Here is a 16,919-nt window from a genome sequence, read left to right on the forward strand (position 1 = left end):
GCGGTATTCAGCTCCGAGGGTGTTTTCCGTGGTGCTCCGAATATAAGGGTGTCAAGTGTGGAGACAGTGCTGCCCTTAATATCGACTATTGCCCGCACTCACCAGAAGTTTTCACCCCGACAGGGGTAATCAGCATATAACACCTAAATCTGTTCCCTGGTCCTGGGTGGTCCCATAAGCTGATCCCTTTATAGTAGCCGTATATGCCGCTTATATTATGTGCCCCTCGCGCTCACAAGCCGTGGGTCCAGGGTTCCATAAGGAGGAAGGAAATCTCGTATAGTGAAGTACCGTTTTAAATAAAATCCAATTTATTATTAAAAGACATAGTACTCACATTTTATCAGCAAACGTAGGCATAGAAAAAACATAGGGACCGCAAGACCCTCTTTAGCGGTAATTTCCGGGACGCTGTGCTGTCCAACCGCCGGATCTGCGTTCCACCAGTGCGGAAGTGACGTCGTTACGCTTGACGCGTTTCGTCATCCAATGACGTCTTCTGAAGACGTCATTGGATGACGAAACGCGTCAAGCGTAACGACGTCACTTCCGCACTGGTGGAACGCAGATCCGGCGGTTGGACAGCACAGCGTCCCGGAAATTACCGCTAAAGAGGGTCTTGCGGTCCCTATGTTTTTTCTATGCCTACGTTTGCTGATAAAATGTGAGTACTATGTCTTTTAATAATAAATTGGATTTTATTTAAAACGGTACTTCACTATACGAGATTTCCTTCCTCCTTATGGAACCCTGGACCCACGGCTTGTGAGCGCGAGGGGCACATAATATAAGCGGCATATACGGCTACTATAAAGGGATCAGCTTATGGGACCACCCAGGACCAGGGAACAGATTTAGGTGTTATATGCTGATTACCCCTGTCGGGGTGAAAACTTCTGGTGAGTGCGGGCAATAGTCGATATTAAGGGCAGCACTGTCTCCACACTTGACACCCTTATATTCGGAGCACCACGGAAAACACCCTCGGAGCTGAATACCGCAATAGCCCACGCTCATTTGGCACTTTTTTATGGACTTTATATGAACTTTATTTCTGTTTCTATTCACCCATCAGATTGAATTTTTCTCACTAGAGATATATAAATTTTTCTATTTCATATACCATACATAATCACATTTTTTTCACAGTCAGAGTCTATCACTTGCACGTATATTATTCTATCCCTTTTGTTTGCACACACTATTTTTATTAGTTTTTGTTATAGTTCACTATTCATTATTTGGTATATTTTAATGACCATTTTTACCACTCTCAATATTTTTTATTTTTATTAGTGGTTTGGGATATTACTGCTAGCACCAGTAGGTGCCACCTATTATGGCAGCACAGGCGCACGTGCACTTTATGTAAATTATGCTGCACAGATTTATTGCACTTAATCACTTTAAATATATTGTGATGATTGATATCAACTGGCAGTTTATATTAGTATGTATATGTAGTTATTGTAAATACTGTTATGATACAATGTGTAGCAAAACCGTATAAAGATAGAGTAAAAAAAGAACAAGACAACCCCACTGTTATGGTTGTCAATGCCTCGTCGTCTTTTCTATTTCAATGCACCCAGTCCTCCCTTTTATAAGTGCCCTCATACACATTGGCAGTATTAATCTTAAATTAAAGACTGTTATTTTTTGTGGCTAATTGGCAAGTGGATTAAATGTTTTAATCAGGTTTAATGCTCCTCTTCATACAGGAAATCTGGTCTGTTGTTCTGGGTAACTGCTCCAGCCCGTTCGACCTGTGACTTACCTACATGGCTCTTTATTTAAAGTGGTATTAAACCCAAAAGTGAACATTTATTATCAGGGCTGGATTTAAATCTCAGGAGCCTATAGGCAGAAAATTCTGAAGAACCCCCCCCCCCCCCACCCAAAAAAAAAAAAAAAAAGACTGAGACTGACTTTTTTTTTTCAAAAATATTTTTATATGTGTAAAGGGGAATGATGTAAAAGGGAACACAGCGGAATGTGATATAAGGGAGAACTCTGATGTTAGGGGGTCTCTGGTCACCAGAGCCCACACTTACACAAGTTACCTCAGAGTTCCCCTTACATCAGAGTCCTCAGATTCCTCCTTTACATCAGCATCTGCATGGTTCCCCCTTACAGTGCAAGTGGGACACTAGGGACCGTGATGTAAAGGGGAATTCTGTGGATCTTGATGTAAAGGGGAAATCTGATGTAAGATGGTCTCTGGTCACCAAAGCCCCCCCTTTACATCAGTCTGCAGCCATCCCCTTTACATAAGGGTCCGCAGTGTCCCCTCTTACATCAGAGTTCCCCTTTTAAATCCGGGTCTGCAGAGGTTCCTTTACACTGTGGGAGGAGCTGTGGTGATCACAGCCCCCCTCACATCTCTGTGCAGGGAGTGATCTGTCACTGGCAATTACCCCCACCAATGTCTGCATTATTACGGGGGAGAGGGGGGAAAAGATTACCCCATAGAGTGCAATGAGTACTGCAGAAGAGCCAACACCAGCTAGGATGTGAGCAGGGTGGAGGAGCTCACTCAGCCACCGAAGACTAACCAGTTATTAGACATGATTGCTGCATTTGTTTTCTTTTTTTGGGTTTATTTCAGGGATTGCCCGTATTGTGTTGCCTTCCTAGGCCTCCTCTGATTACCAGCAGACAGTTGCTGGCGGTTTTCACTTATATCCCCCCTTACTCCTGTTTGCTCTTTAATCAGTAAACAGTCCAGGGTATTTGGTTTTGTATTTATTGTGGAACTTTGATGGGAGAAGGGAATAGTGGGATACTCCAAATGAACTATTCACAGTAGATGAGGACAACTTTCACTTGGCCTCACCAGGTTATTTGTGGAAGCAGACACACTGCTTTGACCATGCTGCCACTTGTATGGAAGAAATAAGTCTTCTTGCTCTCTCTAGCAGGCAGCAGACTTGATACAACTACTTTATCTTCAGGACACTCTCTAGCATCCCCTTGACTGACCCCCGTCAACTGACTCTTCTAGCTGAAGGGAGGCCCCTCATATGACAGGCCCCATGAGACAGATCTGTACTCACTGTAGGCAGAATCCGATCCTTTTTAGTGTGTCTCTTCCAGTCAGTTCTGCAGGACATCTGGGTTCAGCTCCTATCTGACTTTCAGGCCCTTAGGTTGACTACCCAAGGCCACATGGCAGCTTCTACAGAGGAGGGGCAGACGCCCCATCCCTTTCGGGACCCTGCTCTCCAGCCGTAGACCCCCGAGCACATGCATCCTTTGCAGTTATACAGTCACCCAGTGTGCACTGAGGCACTTTCCTCTGCCATCACCAGGGCTGTAACAACGCATGTGCCATCACTGGTCAGGTTTCCTCCCACTGTCCAATATTCCTCCCTATTGGACCAGTGTGAAACATTACAGACAAGCTGAGCTGCACCTGAGCACCATGAGCAGACCCTACCAATGGACCCTGCTCTCTGGTAGGCAGAGAGCAATCTAAATTTACCTGGTTATCTCTGGTAAGCAGACCCAAAAACTATACTCTCTGCTAGCAACTACCTAGGAGGGTGCTATATGTGTAAAAATTGCATTCGAAAAACTGCTGCGCAAATACCGTATGACATAAAAATTTGCAAAACCCACCATTTTATTCTCTGGGGCCTGTGCTACAAGAGTACATAATGTTTGGGGGTTCATTTTCTAGCAAAAATACTGATTTTTACTTGTAAACAAAAAGTGTCAGAAGAAGGCCTGATCTTAAAATGGATAATGGCTGAAGGTGCTACTTGGATTTTTCTCTTCTATATGTGACCAGGCTGTGAAAAAGTCTCACACGTGTGGTATTGCCGTACTCCGGAGGAGAAGCAGAATGTGTTTTGGGGTGTAGTTGCAAGTATGCCTATGCTGTGTGTGAAAAATAACTTTGAAATATAAAATTTTTGTGAAAAAAAATGAAATTTCTTAATATTCCAAAGAACTGTGGGAAAAAATTACAACTTCAAAAACTTGTCGTGCCTCTTACTAAATGCCATGGACTGTCTACTTTCCAAAAAGGGGTAATTTGGGGGGTATTTGTACTGTCTGGACATGTTAGGGCCCCAAGAAATTAGATAGGCCGTCAGTACAACAGGTGTAAACAATTATTAATGATTGGTACCATCGCTTGTGGACTCTATAACTTTCACACAGACCAAGTAATATACATTGATTTGGGTTACTTTTACCATAGAAATGTAGCAGTATACATTTTGGTCAAAATTTATGAAGAGAAATTACTTGTTATAACAGAAACCAAGAAAAACACATTTTACTTTTCCCTTAATAGCTCCCTAATTTACTTACCGAGTTCATTATATAACCATTTCTGTAATTAGACATACATTCGTTCCTTGAAGAAACAAGCACAAGAGAGTTGTCTTCCAGTCTAGCAGTACATTTGGGGTCCTGGAGGTGCACGTTCTCAGGTTCTGGAAGCTGACATATAGACTAGGAAACAAAAACATGAACTTTTTTGAGCTTCAGTACTTCCCCTAAAGAAACCTTATATCATGTAATCTTACTAAAAGCCTAGGCCTATTTAAAGCGGAACTTCACCCAAAAGGGGAAGTTCTGCTTGTTTGCATCCCCCCCCCCCACCTTCACTGGCACATTTCGGGGGAGAGGGGGAAGCAGGTACCTGGTTTTAGCAGGTACCCATTCCCACTTCCAGTCAGATCACCTCGGGATCTGTGTATGAGTTTGTCCCTTTTCCCCTGCAGCCTTCTGGCACACATTACAGGTCCAAGAAGACTGCCGGACCCAGGGGAGGACTGGGCCAGGGGGCAGGGGGGGCAATTGCCTCCTGGCCGCTCTGATGCCCCATAAAAAGGCTGCACCACTTCTGCCACAGACATGTCTAAAGGATTCCTGGTAAAGAGAAGTAAAAAGTCCCCACTGCTGACCTACTGAGTGTGGGTTGAAGACAAGGAGCAAAGCGCAGGCCCCACCCCCCTCCCCAGCATGGATGGTGTAAACTGTGTCTGAGCAGAGGCCTGTTCCATGCCCCACTGGAGACACTTCTGCCCCGGCCACCCCCAACTGAGCTGTCCCAGCTCCCCCTAACCTCCCCCTGCTGGCCAGGTCGGGAACCCATATTCAGCTGGTAAGTAGAGAGTATCTGGAGCAGGGCTTCAGCTTGGAATGGGGGTCAGGAGGAGGAATGGGAGAGTGGGAAGGGGGGGTGAGGGAAAGTGGGAGGGGGCGGAGTCATTCCACCATGGGCCTCTGGTTTGTACTTGCCCCCTGGGCCGAAAGTTGCAAGTCTGCCCCTGGTGGTACCATTCACAAAGCACAGCCCAATTCGCGCGTGCACATTAGGAAACCAGCTGTGAAGCCAGATGGCTTCACTGCCAGTTTCCATTGCCTAAGATGCTGGTGTTCTGTCAAAATAACCAACTCCTAAAAATCTCCAACCACGTTACTTCAGGTGACTCCAGTAGCAAAAATTGGAGATTTCGACGAGTTGAGTGTTTTGACAAAACATCCGACTGAGGAGGAAAAAAGTTGTCACCGCCTTGGAGGCGGGGATGTTGGTTACTAGCCGGTGGTTTAACAATCTCTACTCATTATATTGTGTACCATAGTGTATACGCTGCCGGTGTTCTGTTAAAACAGCCAACTAGTCGAAATCTCCAATTACTGAGAGTCACCGGAAGTGACGTGGTTGGGGATTTTGCCGAGTTGGCTATTTTGACAGAACACCAGCACCTACACTTGAAGCTGACTGAAGAATCTGCTTGGATGAGGACATCGCTGGATCCCTGGGCAGGTAAGTGTCCTTATATTAATTAAAAGTCAGCAGCTACAGTATTTTTTTTGGGGAGACTCTTTAATGTCTTGAGAGACATTCTCAGTATCAAATGGGTAACATGCCACTAAAGCCAAGACAAATCTGTGCAAATCGTATCACTTGAAGGTAGGATGGAGGAATCCCTGGCTCATTCTGTGGGTGTTTGGGCAGTTCAGAGAGAACCAGTCATAATTTTTGAAAGGCCCAACTCCAGGCTGGGCACCACCCTTCTTTTTTCTTGCAGCCCCTCCTGTATCGATCTGAGTGCTGTTCTCGGAGAATTCTCCAGTAAGCCTTCTGGGGGTCATCGGGGCGCAGAGCAATGCGCCCCCCACTTTCCTGATGTCCTGGCTGTGATTGGTCCAGACTCCAGCCTGGACCAATCACACAGGAGGACATCCCGGGACCTGGTGACTTGACGAGTCCCGGCGTCACGTGACCACCTTCCCACACACCGACGCATTAATGTTGGCCAAACACTGTAAGTTTTTTTTTCCCATTCAGCCAGCAGACAAATTCCTCCATACACTCAAACAAGGTGGATGGAGGATTACCCCCAGTGGGACATTGTAGTCTGACAGCTGCTCGGGCCATTTTCAGAATTCACTGTTCAGCAGCTGTAGCCAATTGATTGAGAAAAAATTTTCCCAACAAATTTAGGAACCCCAAGCTTTCACCATGCCCACTAATCAATGGTATATTTCCTATGATACAATTTCTTTAAATAATATTTCTATAGAGCTTTACCCCCTGAGGACTCTTTGTCTGCTGTTGGCCAGAGTGTGAGCAGACCATCTTAGACAAACTCAGGAGAATATACAGTGCAATCTTAAGAGCCTTATAGGCCCCCGGGCAATGCAGTGCACTGGGGCCCCGAGGGAGAGAGAGGGAGAGAGAGAGGGAGAATGAATAGGATGGCACACACACAGAGGATATATAGGGCAGGAAAGGGATGGCACAGACAGTCGATCGAGAGAGAGTGAGAAAAAAGAAATCGAGCAGCTGCAGCAGTCTGCTTACCTTCCACAACGGCTGCACAGCACATGAAGGGAGGAGGTGGGTGGAGCCATTCTTCTAGGCGCGGAGAGAGGAGGACGAGCCGACGATGAGGATCCTCCTCCGCTGTGCATGATGGGTCCTCTCAGAACGTCACTGGTTGCTAGATGCCAATCGGCTAGCCTTCCTAGCAACCAGTGTGCAGGGAGACTCCGGCGGACAGCGGGGGGGGGGGGCCTAGACCACCAGGTAAACTAATCTGGAGACTGACCTGGGGGGACAGTGTAATTGCCACCCGGTGTGTGGGGCCCTTTGGCAAGTGGGGCCCCCGGGCAACCGCCGGACGTGCCCAATGGAAAAGACGGCCCTGAGAATATGCTCAGCATATCTTTGTAGTGTGGAAGGAAACCCACGCAAGCACAGGAAAAACATAAAACATGGGCCAGGAGTGGAACTTGATCAAAGTACCCCAGTGCTATTCACTAAGCCAACAAACTGCCCATAGAAACCTGTCCCCAGCATGAGACGCTCAATTGAATGTTTTTGACCACCAGGCCAAAGGTTTTTAGTCCTCCACTGGACAGCAAGCCTGTTCTTGAGCTGGCCTTACCTCTGGATGATTCTTTTCCAGTTTGACGACCAAGTATTCATCTGTGCACAACAACTGCCTCCTGAAACACTGATCTGGAGTTGTGGTTGGAGTTGTTGTTGTTGTTAAATGGTTTACTGTCATATAAGAAGGGAGACCATCAAACCGTTAGGCATCAATTTACTCACGACTTCTACAAACTCATCAACACAAACCCACTCTATAAAATACCGAACGACCTGCCCCCAACTTCGTCCGCCTTTTAATTATAATCACCTGGAATTTTAAAGAGAGCCTGACCCTTGCCATTTCCAAGCAATTTAGAGCCCTAAGTTAGTTTTTTGAGAGTGGTAAGAAAATGGATTGGAAGAGTCTGCTTGGTAGCTTTATTAAAGTGTACCTCTAGCCAGTTTTGGATATAGTAGAGGATGGTTACAATCCCTGTAGTTTTTTTGCTTGTAGCTCTGTTTTGTAACTTCCTGTCTTAGTGACAACATAACCCTGTTTGGAAAAATTCCCATACTTCCTGTTGCTTCCAGAAAGTAAGGGGAAATCTCTCTAACGGGGACACATTGGCAATAAAAATGAGAAGAGTTGGGAAGGACTAGACTATCTGGCAGCTTTTATTTTATTGTTGTCTGTGCCCCGTTGGAGACGATTTCCCCTAACCTTCTACTACAGTGACAATTTTGTCTTCAGGACAGTAAATTAAAGTAAAAAAAGACACAGCAGACAAAAAGCTTTAGAATCTTTCCTACTGTTCACTACATTTGGCAGGCTTCTGGTGTTCAACTTTTTTCTCCAATGCTCCAGGATGAGGGTGGTCCCTTGCTGTCCTCACCTAAAATGCAGAGCAATTGTTCTTGCACTGTATGCAGGGCCGAAACAAGGGATGGACAGGAGGCGCTATGGTTTATTACAAGGATGGGGCCTTGACCCTAACCCTAAGAGAAAGGGGGGGGGTGCAGTTTGGCATCCATGCCCTGGGCGTTGGATGACCTTGTCCTGGCACTGACTGTATGTGATGGCATCAGAGCACAATTGCCGGCTTGCCGGTCACACAGCATGGAGGAATTCTGATGGAATGAAGACTAGGGTAGTAGTATTACAGCTTATTCTTCTACCCCTAGACTTAATGAGGCCCCATGGCATTGGTCCTTTTCCGGTGCCCACAAGTGGGCTTTAAAATACCAAAAATGTTTTACTGTTATTTTGAAATATAGAGCATCAAATAAAGCACTTTTGGTTTGAATTATTTTTATGTGCATGTGTGTATTACTGTAAGTCCCGGTTCACACTACCGCGACTTGTCAGGCGACTTGGCCGCCTGACAATTTGTGGTCCATTCAGTGCAATTGGAACCGTTCTAATAGGAGCGACCCGACTTAGAAAATAGTTCCTGCACTACTTTTGACCGAAGCTGACTTGAATTGACTTCCATTATGTGAAGTCCGTGCAAGTCGCGGTGCACGGCGACTTCACTAATCGCCCCTCGGAAGTCGTGTCGCCATAGTGTGAACCGACTCTTAATACTTCATGGTCCACGGAACTGGGGGGAAGGCTACATACTTTGTGCTGATAGATGCCCCTCTTTCTCATCTCACAAAATAGGGAGGTGTGCCAAAAGTCAGAAATCGACTATGACACATGTCTTGTGTGAAAACTTACAAAATAATCAGAGCCAGGCCATGGAATAGACCTGTCACCTGGTCTATTATAATTCAATTTTTCTGATGTTGAGGTTGGTTTTTTGAAAGTTGTTTTTTTAGGGCAGTCTGTCAAGAGCACAATTCTTGCATTTTAGAATAAGACTGTAACCTAACAAAATGAGTAAAAAGTGAAGCGCTGTAAATCCTTTCCGGATGCACTGTATATGCGTTTTTAAACCAACGTTAATTAGCTTTTTTTTATACCAACTCTAAAAAATGTTTTAAAAATAAGCAATAAAACAAGGAGCACCCAAACCAATACATTCACAGACTAGTATGGATTCTGTAAGAAAACATCACAGCAGAAGCTGAAATCTCTATAGAGCCTGCTAAAGGCAGTGAAGGGGCAGAGTTACTGCTCTGGCTCATTTACTTGTGTGTGTGTGTGTGTGTTGCTCTGGCTCATTTACTTGTGTGTGTGTTGCTCTGGCTCATTTACTTGTGTGTGTGTTTTAGCTACTGAGCTCTGTCAACAGGATTTTTTTTTTTTTAAATGATGATGGAAAATATTTATATGCAATACTTTAGGTACCTGAAAAATAATAGCATTTTTTTTTCTTTGTCCTGACTAGAATAAATTGTATACAAAACAATTGCACATTGTCTTTAAATACATATAGTATATACAGATGGACTTGTCAGAACTCACCACATGACATAGATATGTTTACAGATCTGGCATCAGCAACACGTATTAGCGTTATGGTATCCGGGTTCATATCCTCAGCTTCTTCCACAACTTGAGTATATGTCTTCTCCTTCAGGATAGCAGGTACTTCCATATTTACTAATTTAGTTTTTCCAGAGGCCTTGGGGGAAAAAAAAGCCGGTAAGGACTAAAACCTATTCCAGAGGTCTTTTGAAGAAAAATAGAAAAATACAAAATGCACAACTTGAAAAGTCCCTGAGTAATTCTGACCATGCACAGCTCAAATGTCTGGCAATTCTGGCTAAATCGGACTAAACAAGGCTTGCTGGTACCAGTTGGCTCAACAAACTTTGGTCTAAAAATTCTCAGTCAAACAGTGACTGCAGCTAGTCGTCAGGCAGGAACTGTGGCTGTCAATATACAATATTTGGAAGGGAAGATTCCTCTGTCTACACTGTTTAGCGTGGATGGGGGAATCTATCGATTTGAAAAATTTTAAATTGTTTGGCCAACCTTAGGACCATGGAGTCAATTCACTAAGCTAGGGTTCCTCCTGAGGTTGCTAGGGGTTCCTTGGGCAGTAGGCAATTTCTGCCATCAGATAAGTTTCTGATGACACCATTGTTCCTTTTAGCTATCTGTAGGGGGGTAATTCTTCCCAATGATGACAAGGGTAAGGAGCATTCTTCCCACTGACTGTCACACTAATGTGTCATTAAACCACTTAAGCCCCAGGCCTATTTTGGACACTTATTGTTTACAAGTTAAAATCAGTATTTTTTCCTAGAAAAACTACTTAAAACCCCCAAACAGTGCCACCTATCAGTGCCCATCAGTGCTACCTTTTAGTGCCCATGAGTACCACCTATCAGTGCACCAATTAGTGCCCTTCAGTGCCACCCCTCAGTGCCCACCTGTGCCGCCTTATCAGTGCCCATCAGTGTCGCCTATAAGTGCCTATCAGTGCACCTTATCAGTGCTTATCAGGGCCCATCAGTGCCGCCTCATCAGCGCACATCAGTGAAGGGGAAAAATTACCTGTTTGAAAAAATTTTATAACAAACTATAAAAACTGTTTTGTTTTTTTTCTTTTTCAAAATGTTTGGTCTTTTTTTGTTCAGCAAAAAAGAAAAAACCCAGTAGTGATTAAATACCACCAAAAGAAAGCTCTATTTGTTTGAAAAAATTATAAAAATTTCATTTGGGTACAGTGTTGCATGACCGCGCAATTGTCATTGAAAGTGCGACAGCGTTAAAAGCTGAGAATTGGCCTGAGCAGGAGGGGGTTTAAGTGCCCAGTAGGCAAGTGGGTAATACACCTATATGGGAGCACCCATGCATCAAATACTGGAAATGAAACAGTTATGCTAATTTATCAAAGCTTAGTATCTAAATCCAAGAAACTGGGTTGTTCACATGTCACGGCCACAAATTTTCTTCTGTCACACTCAGCAGCCAGAAGTTTAGCTGAAAGCGTCCCATTCAAGCAAACTCCCATTGCAACTGTCTATTGCATGTTGCCTCCTCACTGCCTGTCAAACATCTCTGAAAAGCAAACCAAGTTTTGCAGCAAGTCTAAACTTAGCCTTAATGTTTACATGAAGACATATGACTATTTGCTCATAATTTTTCCTGCCCCTTCCCCTGATCTCTCTGTCAAAATGGATGGCCCAACTATCAGCCCATCCCCGCCTGCCAAGGTTCTAGGTGTCCTCCTGGACTCTGACCTATCCTTTAGGCCCCACGTCCAAGCACTGTCCAAATCTTGCCGCCTCTACCTCTGCAACATCTCCAAAATACGCCCCTTTCTCACCAATTACACAACAAAGCTCTTCAATCCCTGGTCATCTCTTTGGCTACTGCAACTCCCTTCTTATTGGCATACCTCTACATAGGCTACCCCCCTTCAATCCATCATGAACGCTGCTGCCAGGCTCATCCACCTTACCAATCGCTCAGTGTCTGCTACTCCTCTCTGTCAATCCCTCCACTGGCTTCCACTGACCCAACTAATTAAATTCAAAATACTAATAACAACTTACATAGCCATCCACAACTTAGCCCCCAGCTACATCACTAGCCTAGTCTCAAAATACCAACCTCATCATTCTCTTCGTTCCCCCCCAAGACTTCATGCTCTCTAGCTCCCTCGTCACCTCCTCCCATGCTCGCCTCCAGGATTTTTCAAGAGCCTCTCCAATCCTATGGAACTCCTTACCCCAATCTGTCCGATTATTTCCTACTCCATTAGCTTTTAGGCAATCCCTGAAAACCCTCCTATTAAGAGGAGCCTATCCTACATACACCTAACTACTGTAATTTAATTTTCTCCATCAGCTCATCCCCTACAATTATTGCCTTTTGTTTCACTTCACCCTCCTTTCTAGATTGTAAGCTCTAAGGAGCAGGGCCCTCTAATTCCTCCTGTATTGAATTGTATTGTAATTGTATTTTTTGCCCTCATGTTGTAAAGCACTGTGCAAAAACGGTTGGAGCTATATAAATGCTGAATAATAATAATAATAAATAATAATAATAATAATAATAATTAATGATAATAATAATAGTTTACCTGTATACCCAAAAATTCAGTTGCTGGAATATTCCATTCGTATTCAGGGTCACTCACCAGGAATAGCATGGGTGGCTTGGCACATGGTCCATTGAAGGTTGGGTGAATGTCTATTGTTTTGTAACTGGAAAACAGGGTGAAAGGAATTGCATATCATTAGTTCCTACTGTGGACAGTGCAGGAAACATGACCCCTGTCTGAAAATATAATCATTGCTGGCTGAGATTCTGTCTTGCTTTTTTTAATCATGCAATTCTAGTTGGATTTTCCTACCATTTTATCTGTGGCCTGTAGACCCTGTGACTACAGTTCTTTTTGTTTTTTTTGTGCTGTGGAGTCATCTTCAGACACTTGATGAGGGGGGCGTGGGTCTAAAACACATCAGTGGCGGCACTTACTAGCTCAGCAACCTGCCAGACAGTGATTTTCACATGTTTGTTTTTTCCTGTCTTCATGCAGATCTTTGACTGGATTCAGAGTGATCCTTTGTTCCAAGACTGCATTTTTATATGTAATCACTCGATCTCTGCCAGTATTTTAGGTTGGATACCTTCAGCTGTTGTAATCTGAACTAATACAGTAAATGTGGGACAGTGAAAGTGTGATTAGCGTGTGCTATAGTGTGACTGTGAACCAGGAAGTGCACAAAGCAGAGTGCTTCCAGGATCATCAGACAGAGAGGATTGGATTTTGCTTGAAACATCATTGGATGTAACCTGGAGAATTACTTAGGCTTGGTATTGTATGTAAAAATGATTACCTTGAGTGAGTCTCGGGATTACCTTTTTACATAGAATTTCGAGTCTGAGTAACTTTTGGGGTTTACAATAAATGTGTAGCCCCCTCCTAGGTAGGTCCTAGATGAGCGAGTATAGTTTTTGGGTCTTACCAGAGAGATTGCTAGGTAAATTTATAAAGCTCTCTGTCTATCAGAGAGCAGGATAGATTGGTAAAGTCTGCTCGAGGTGCTGCTTTTCCTGAAGTGTTTCACACTGGTCCGATAGGGAGGCATATTGGACAGTGGGAGGAAACCTGACAAATGAGTGCACATGCATTTACTACAGCCCTGGTGATTGGCAGAGGTAAGTGCATTGGTGCATGCTGGGATACTGTATAAATGCAAAGGGCACATGTGCTCGGGATCTTTCAGCTGGAGTGCGGGGTCCCTGAGGGAGGGGGTGGCTCCCCCTCATCTGTAGAAGCTGCCATGCAGCCTCAGGTGGTCGACCTGAGGGCCTAAAGAGTCAGAAAGGAGCTGAACCCAGATATGGACTGGAAGGGAGATACTGGAAAGGATCGGATTCTGCCTACAGTGAGTACAGATCTGTGTAATAGGGCCTGTTCTGAGAGGGCCACCCTTTCAGCCAGAGGAGTCAGTGGACAGGTGTCAGTTAAGGGGATGCTAAAGAGTGTCCTGAAGATGATGTAATTGCATCGAATCTGCTGCTATAGAGAGCAAGAGAACTTCCATACAAGTGGCAGTATGGTCAAAGCAGTGTGTCTCCACAAATAACCTGGAGAGGCCAAGTGAGAGTTGTCCTTCTCTACTGTGAATAGTTCAAGTTGGAGTATCCCACTATTCCCTTCTCCCATCCAAGTTCCCACAATAAATATCAAAAACCAAATCCCCTGGACTGTTTGAGTAACGAGCAACTGGGAGTAAGGATGGATGAGTAGTGAATTATCCCATAGTGAACTATCCCCTAGTGACTGTCTGCAGGTAATCAGAGGAGACCCAAGAAGTCATTGTAGCCCTATGGGGACAGTGCTACAAATGGTTTTAAAGCCATCCTATCAGCCAAGAAAATGGAGCTTTCATTGGGTTTACCGAACATTTTAAATAAATTCAATTAAATTCAAACATTAATGGCAGTTTTGGTCCTATTTTAATGCATTTTTATTCACTATTTTTATTGTGAACGAACACAAAACGCTGTTGCTGCCAAATTTCAATAACTTCTGACACAGTGCCCCGAAACAAACTTACAAATTTTGAGATCCCATGCATACCAGGTGCGGGGAGACTGCATTGGGTGACTATATCAGTGCTGTCCTACCACAAGACAAGGCAAAATGCCATGTCTCTTGTGCGCCCAGTTTACAACACACTGCATTGCGGTGGTGTGGGGGGGCGGTACTTTTTCAGTGCAGCATAGTGTGAGGTAATCAACTGCAATGGCCAATTTAACCTAATGTAATGTCTGTGTGACATTTTTATAAAAAGTTTGTTTAAAAATTAAAAAGTGAACAGTATGATGTGCAGAGATTGGTGCATTGGCACTGCAGCGATCCCACCGGATTGCTCTGCACGTTGCAGTGCAGCAGCTGGTGTGAATTAGTCCTAAATGTCAGAGCTCCTATTCTACATTCATGTTCCCGGTCAGTGACTCACATTTTTGGAAATTCAAGTTAAAAAAAAGAATTTCTGTTCACAGAAAACAATATATTATCAAAGGTTGCCCATACCTTGATTTAGGCCCAGTGTGGGTCACTTCTAAAATGTAGACATTTCTTTCAGGTATTGAGCCTGGTGCTGAAGCTTTATAACTACAGCTCTCTATGTCTTCACTTTGTACTTGCAGCATATCCCCAAAGTTGTACATATCCTGTGGGACACAAGACTCAGGTCCAGTTTTATCTGTGAGGAATAAAAATCTCCATATTAAAACACAACTGCAGCCACCCAGCCAGAACTTTTAAGAATGTTCTATAAAAATCCATCCTAAAGATCTCCTCGCCATTATTATAATAATTGCACACAGCATTATATTTAGGGATATTTTATTTTATTTTTCTTGTATTATATATTATGTTTCTTCCTTTTTTAATTGAGAGTTTATTCAGATTTCTTAGCACTTTTTAGGTGTTTCATCAAGAAACATTATTATTGTTTAAGATTTAGCACCCCTCCATTTTATGTTTTAAAACAGGATATTTTCCCGTACCGGTACTTTTTATTTTAACACTTAGGCTTCTTCACAGTAAGAGCTGTGAAAATGTGGAATAGACTCCTTCAAGAAGAGCTGGTTCTGGCCAGCTAAGTAGATTGTTTTAAAAAAGGCCTGAATTCTTCGCTGAATGTACAAATATAACAATACTAATATTTATAGGTAACATTGATCCAGGGAATATCCGATTGCCTCTTGGGGATCAGGAAGGAAGTTTTCCGTGTGATGGCGAACCTTGGCACCCCAGATGTTTTGGAACTACATTTCACATGATGCTCAACTACACTGCAGAGTGCAAAAGCATCATGGGAAATGTAGGTCCAAAATATCTGGGGTGCCAAGGTTTGCCATCACTGGTCTAGGCCAACCATTCTCGACCTTTTTACTCCAAAAGAAAGCCTTAAAAAAAAAAGTCACAGGGAAAAAATTAAATCATCAGGGGTCATCGGAAAATGTTCCTTACATCAGTGCTTTAAGTGGCCCAAAAGAGGTGCCGGTACTCTATTATAGCCTATAAATTTTGTCCCCCCCCCCCCCACCCCACATCAGGGTTTCCACAGAGCACCCCCCCCCCCCCCTTGGCCTGGGCTGGAATTCAGGGACTCCGGAGCAGGGGGACTCACTGGTGGTGACTGGTCTGGCTCTGGAGTGGGAAATATTCTTGGGGGGGGGGGGGCAATTGAGGTTGCAGATGTCCAAAATGAGCGTACCGGAACGCTAAGGCTCACGGAGAGGTGGCGGTATGCTCAAGAGCCATATTTGGAAGTGGCGATACTGAGTACCCGTGCATACCAGCCCACTTAAAGCACTGCCTTACATTGATTGTCAATGTGAAGAATGCCCCCTTGCAGTGGTGGTCAGAATGCCCTCCTTACACACCTTTACATTGGTGTCATGTCGATGGCTCTGCCAAGTGGCGTTAGACCCGGTGTTATGCCAAAAACTCCAACTCGCCAAAATCTCCAACCATGTCCCTTCCAGTGACTGTACAGCAGCAATAATTGGAGATTTCGACAAGCTGCTGTTTTCACAGAACACCGGCAGCCTATACACTCCGATACATGACGAATTGAGTGCTTTGACAGAACACCGGGTAAGGAGGAAAAAAGTTGTCGCCGCCTTGGAGGTGGCCATGTTTTTGGTTAGTAGCGGGCGGACTAACAATGTCCACGCATTATATTGTGTACGGGAGTTTATCGGCTGCCAATGTTCTGTGAAAACAGCAACTCGTCGAAATCTCCAATTATTGCTGCTGTACAGTCACCAGAATGGACGTGGTTGGAGATTCTGGCGAGATGGAGTTTTCGGGAGAACACCGGAACTATACAGGCACTATTAGTTAAGAAGTCAGTCTTCCACAGCTTAAGGAACCCCTCACAACTTCTGGAGGAACTCTGGGGTTCCATGGAACCCTGGTTTTGGATGGCTGGTCTAGGCAAACTTCAATATTGACAACTCCAAAATCCATTCACATGTCTTACTTTCTATAGGTAAACTTTTATAGGGCCTGTCGCTGTCTATCCTACAGCTGGAAGTATTGGACCCCAACACCATAGCACAGTAAAGCAAAAAATTGGAATTATCTCCTGCCCGATAAACTGTTCAACTTTTTTTTGACTGGATCTGTCTAAATAATTGTATGCTAGGGGC

General features: G+C 44.2%; 1 protein-coding gene across 1 annotated transcript in view; it reads right to left on the reverse strand.

Moving 5' to 3' along the window:
* ENG (endoglin) overlaps positions 1-16,919 on the reverse strand; it is a 93,283-nt gene that overhangs the window by 18,730 nt on the left and 57,634 nt on the right. The window contains exons 5-10 of the mRNA XM_082264239.1: positions 14,788-14,959; positions 12,322-12,445; positions 9,753-9,909; positions 7,413-7,528; positions 4,305-4,464; positions 3,622-3,644 (exon numbers count right to left, since the gene is read on the reverse strand). Coding sequence (XP_082120365.1) covers positions 3,622-3,644; positions 4,305-4,464; positions 7,413-7,528; positions 9,753-9,909; positions 12,322-12,445; positions 14,788-14,959 — 752 coding nt within the window. The remainder of the gene's footprint in view (positions 1-3,621; positions 3,645-4,304; positions 4,465-7,412; positions 7,529-9,752; positions 9,910-12,321; positions 12,446-14,787; positions 14,960-16,919) is intronic.

The sequence above is a fragment of the Pelophylax lessonae genome (genome assembly GCF_965119305.1).
Source record: "Pelophylax lessonae genome assembly, chromosome: 7".
NCBI classification, from domain to species: domain Eukaryota; kingdom Metazoa; phylum Chordata; class Amphibia; order Anura; family Ranidae; genus Pelophylax; species Pelophylax lessonae.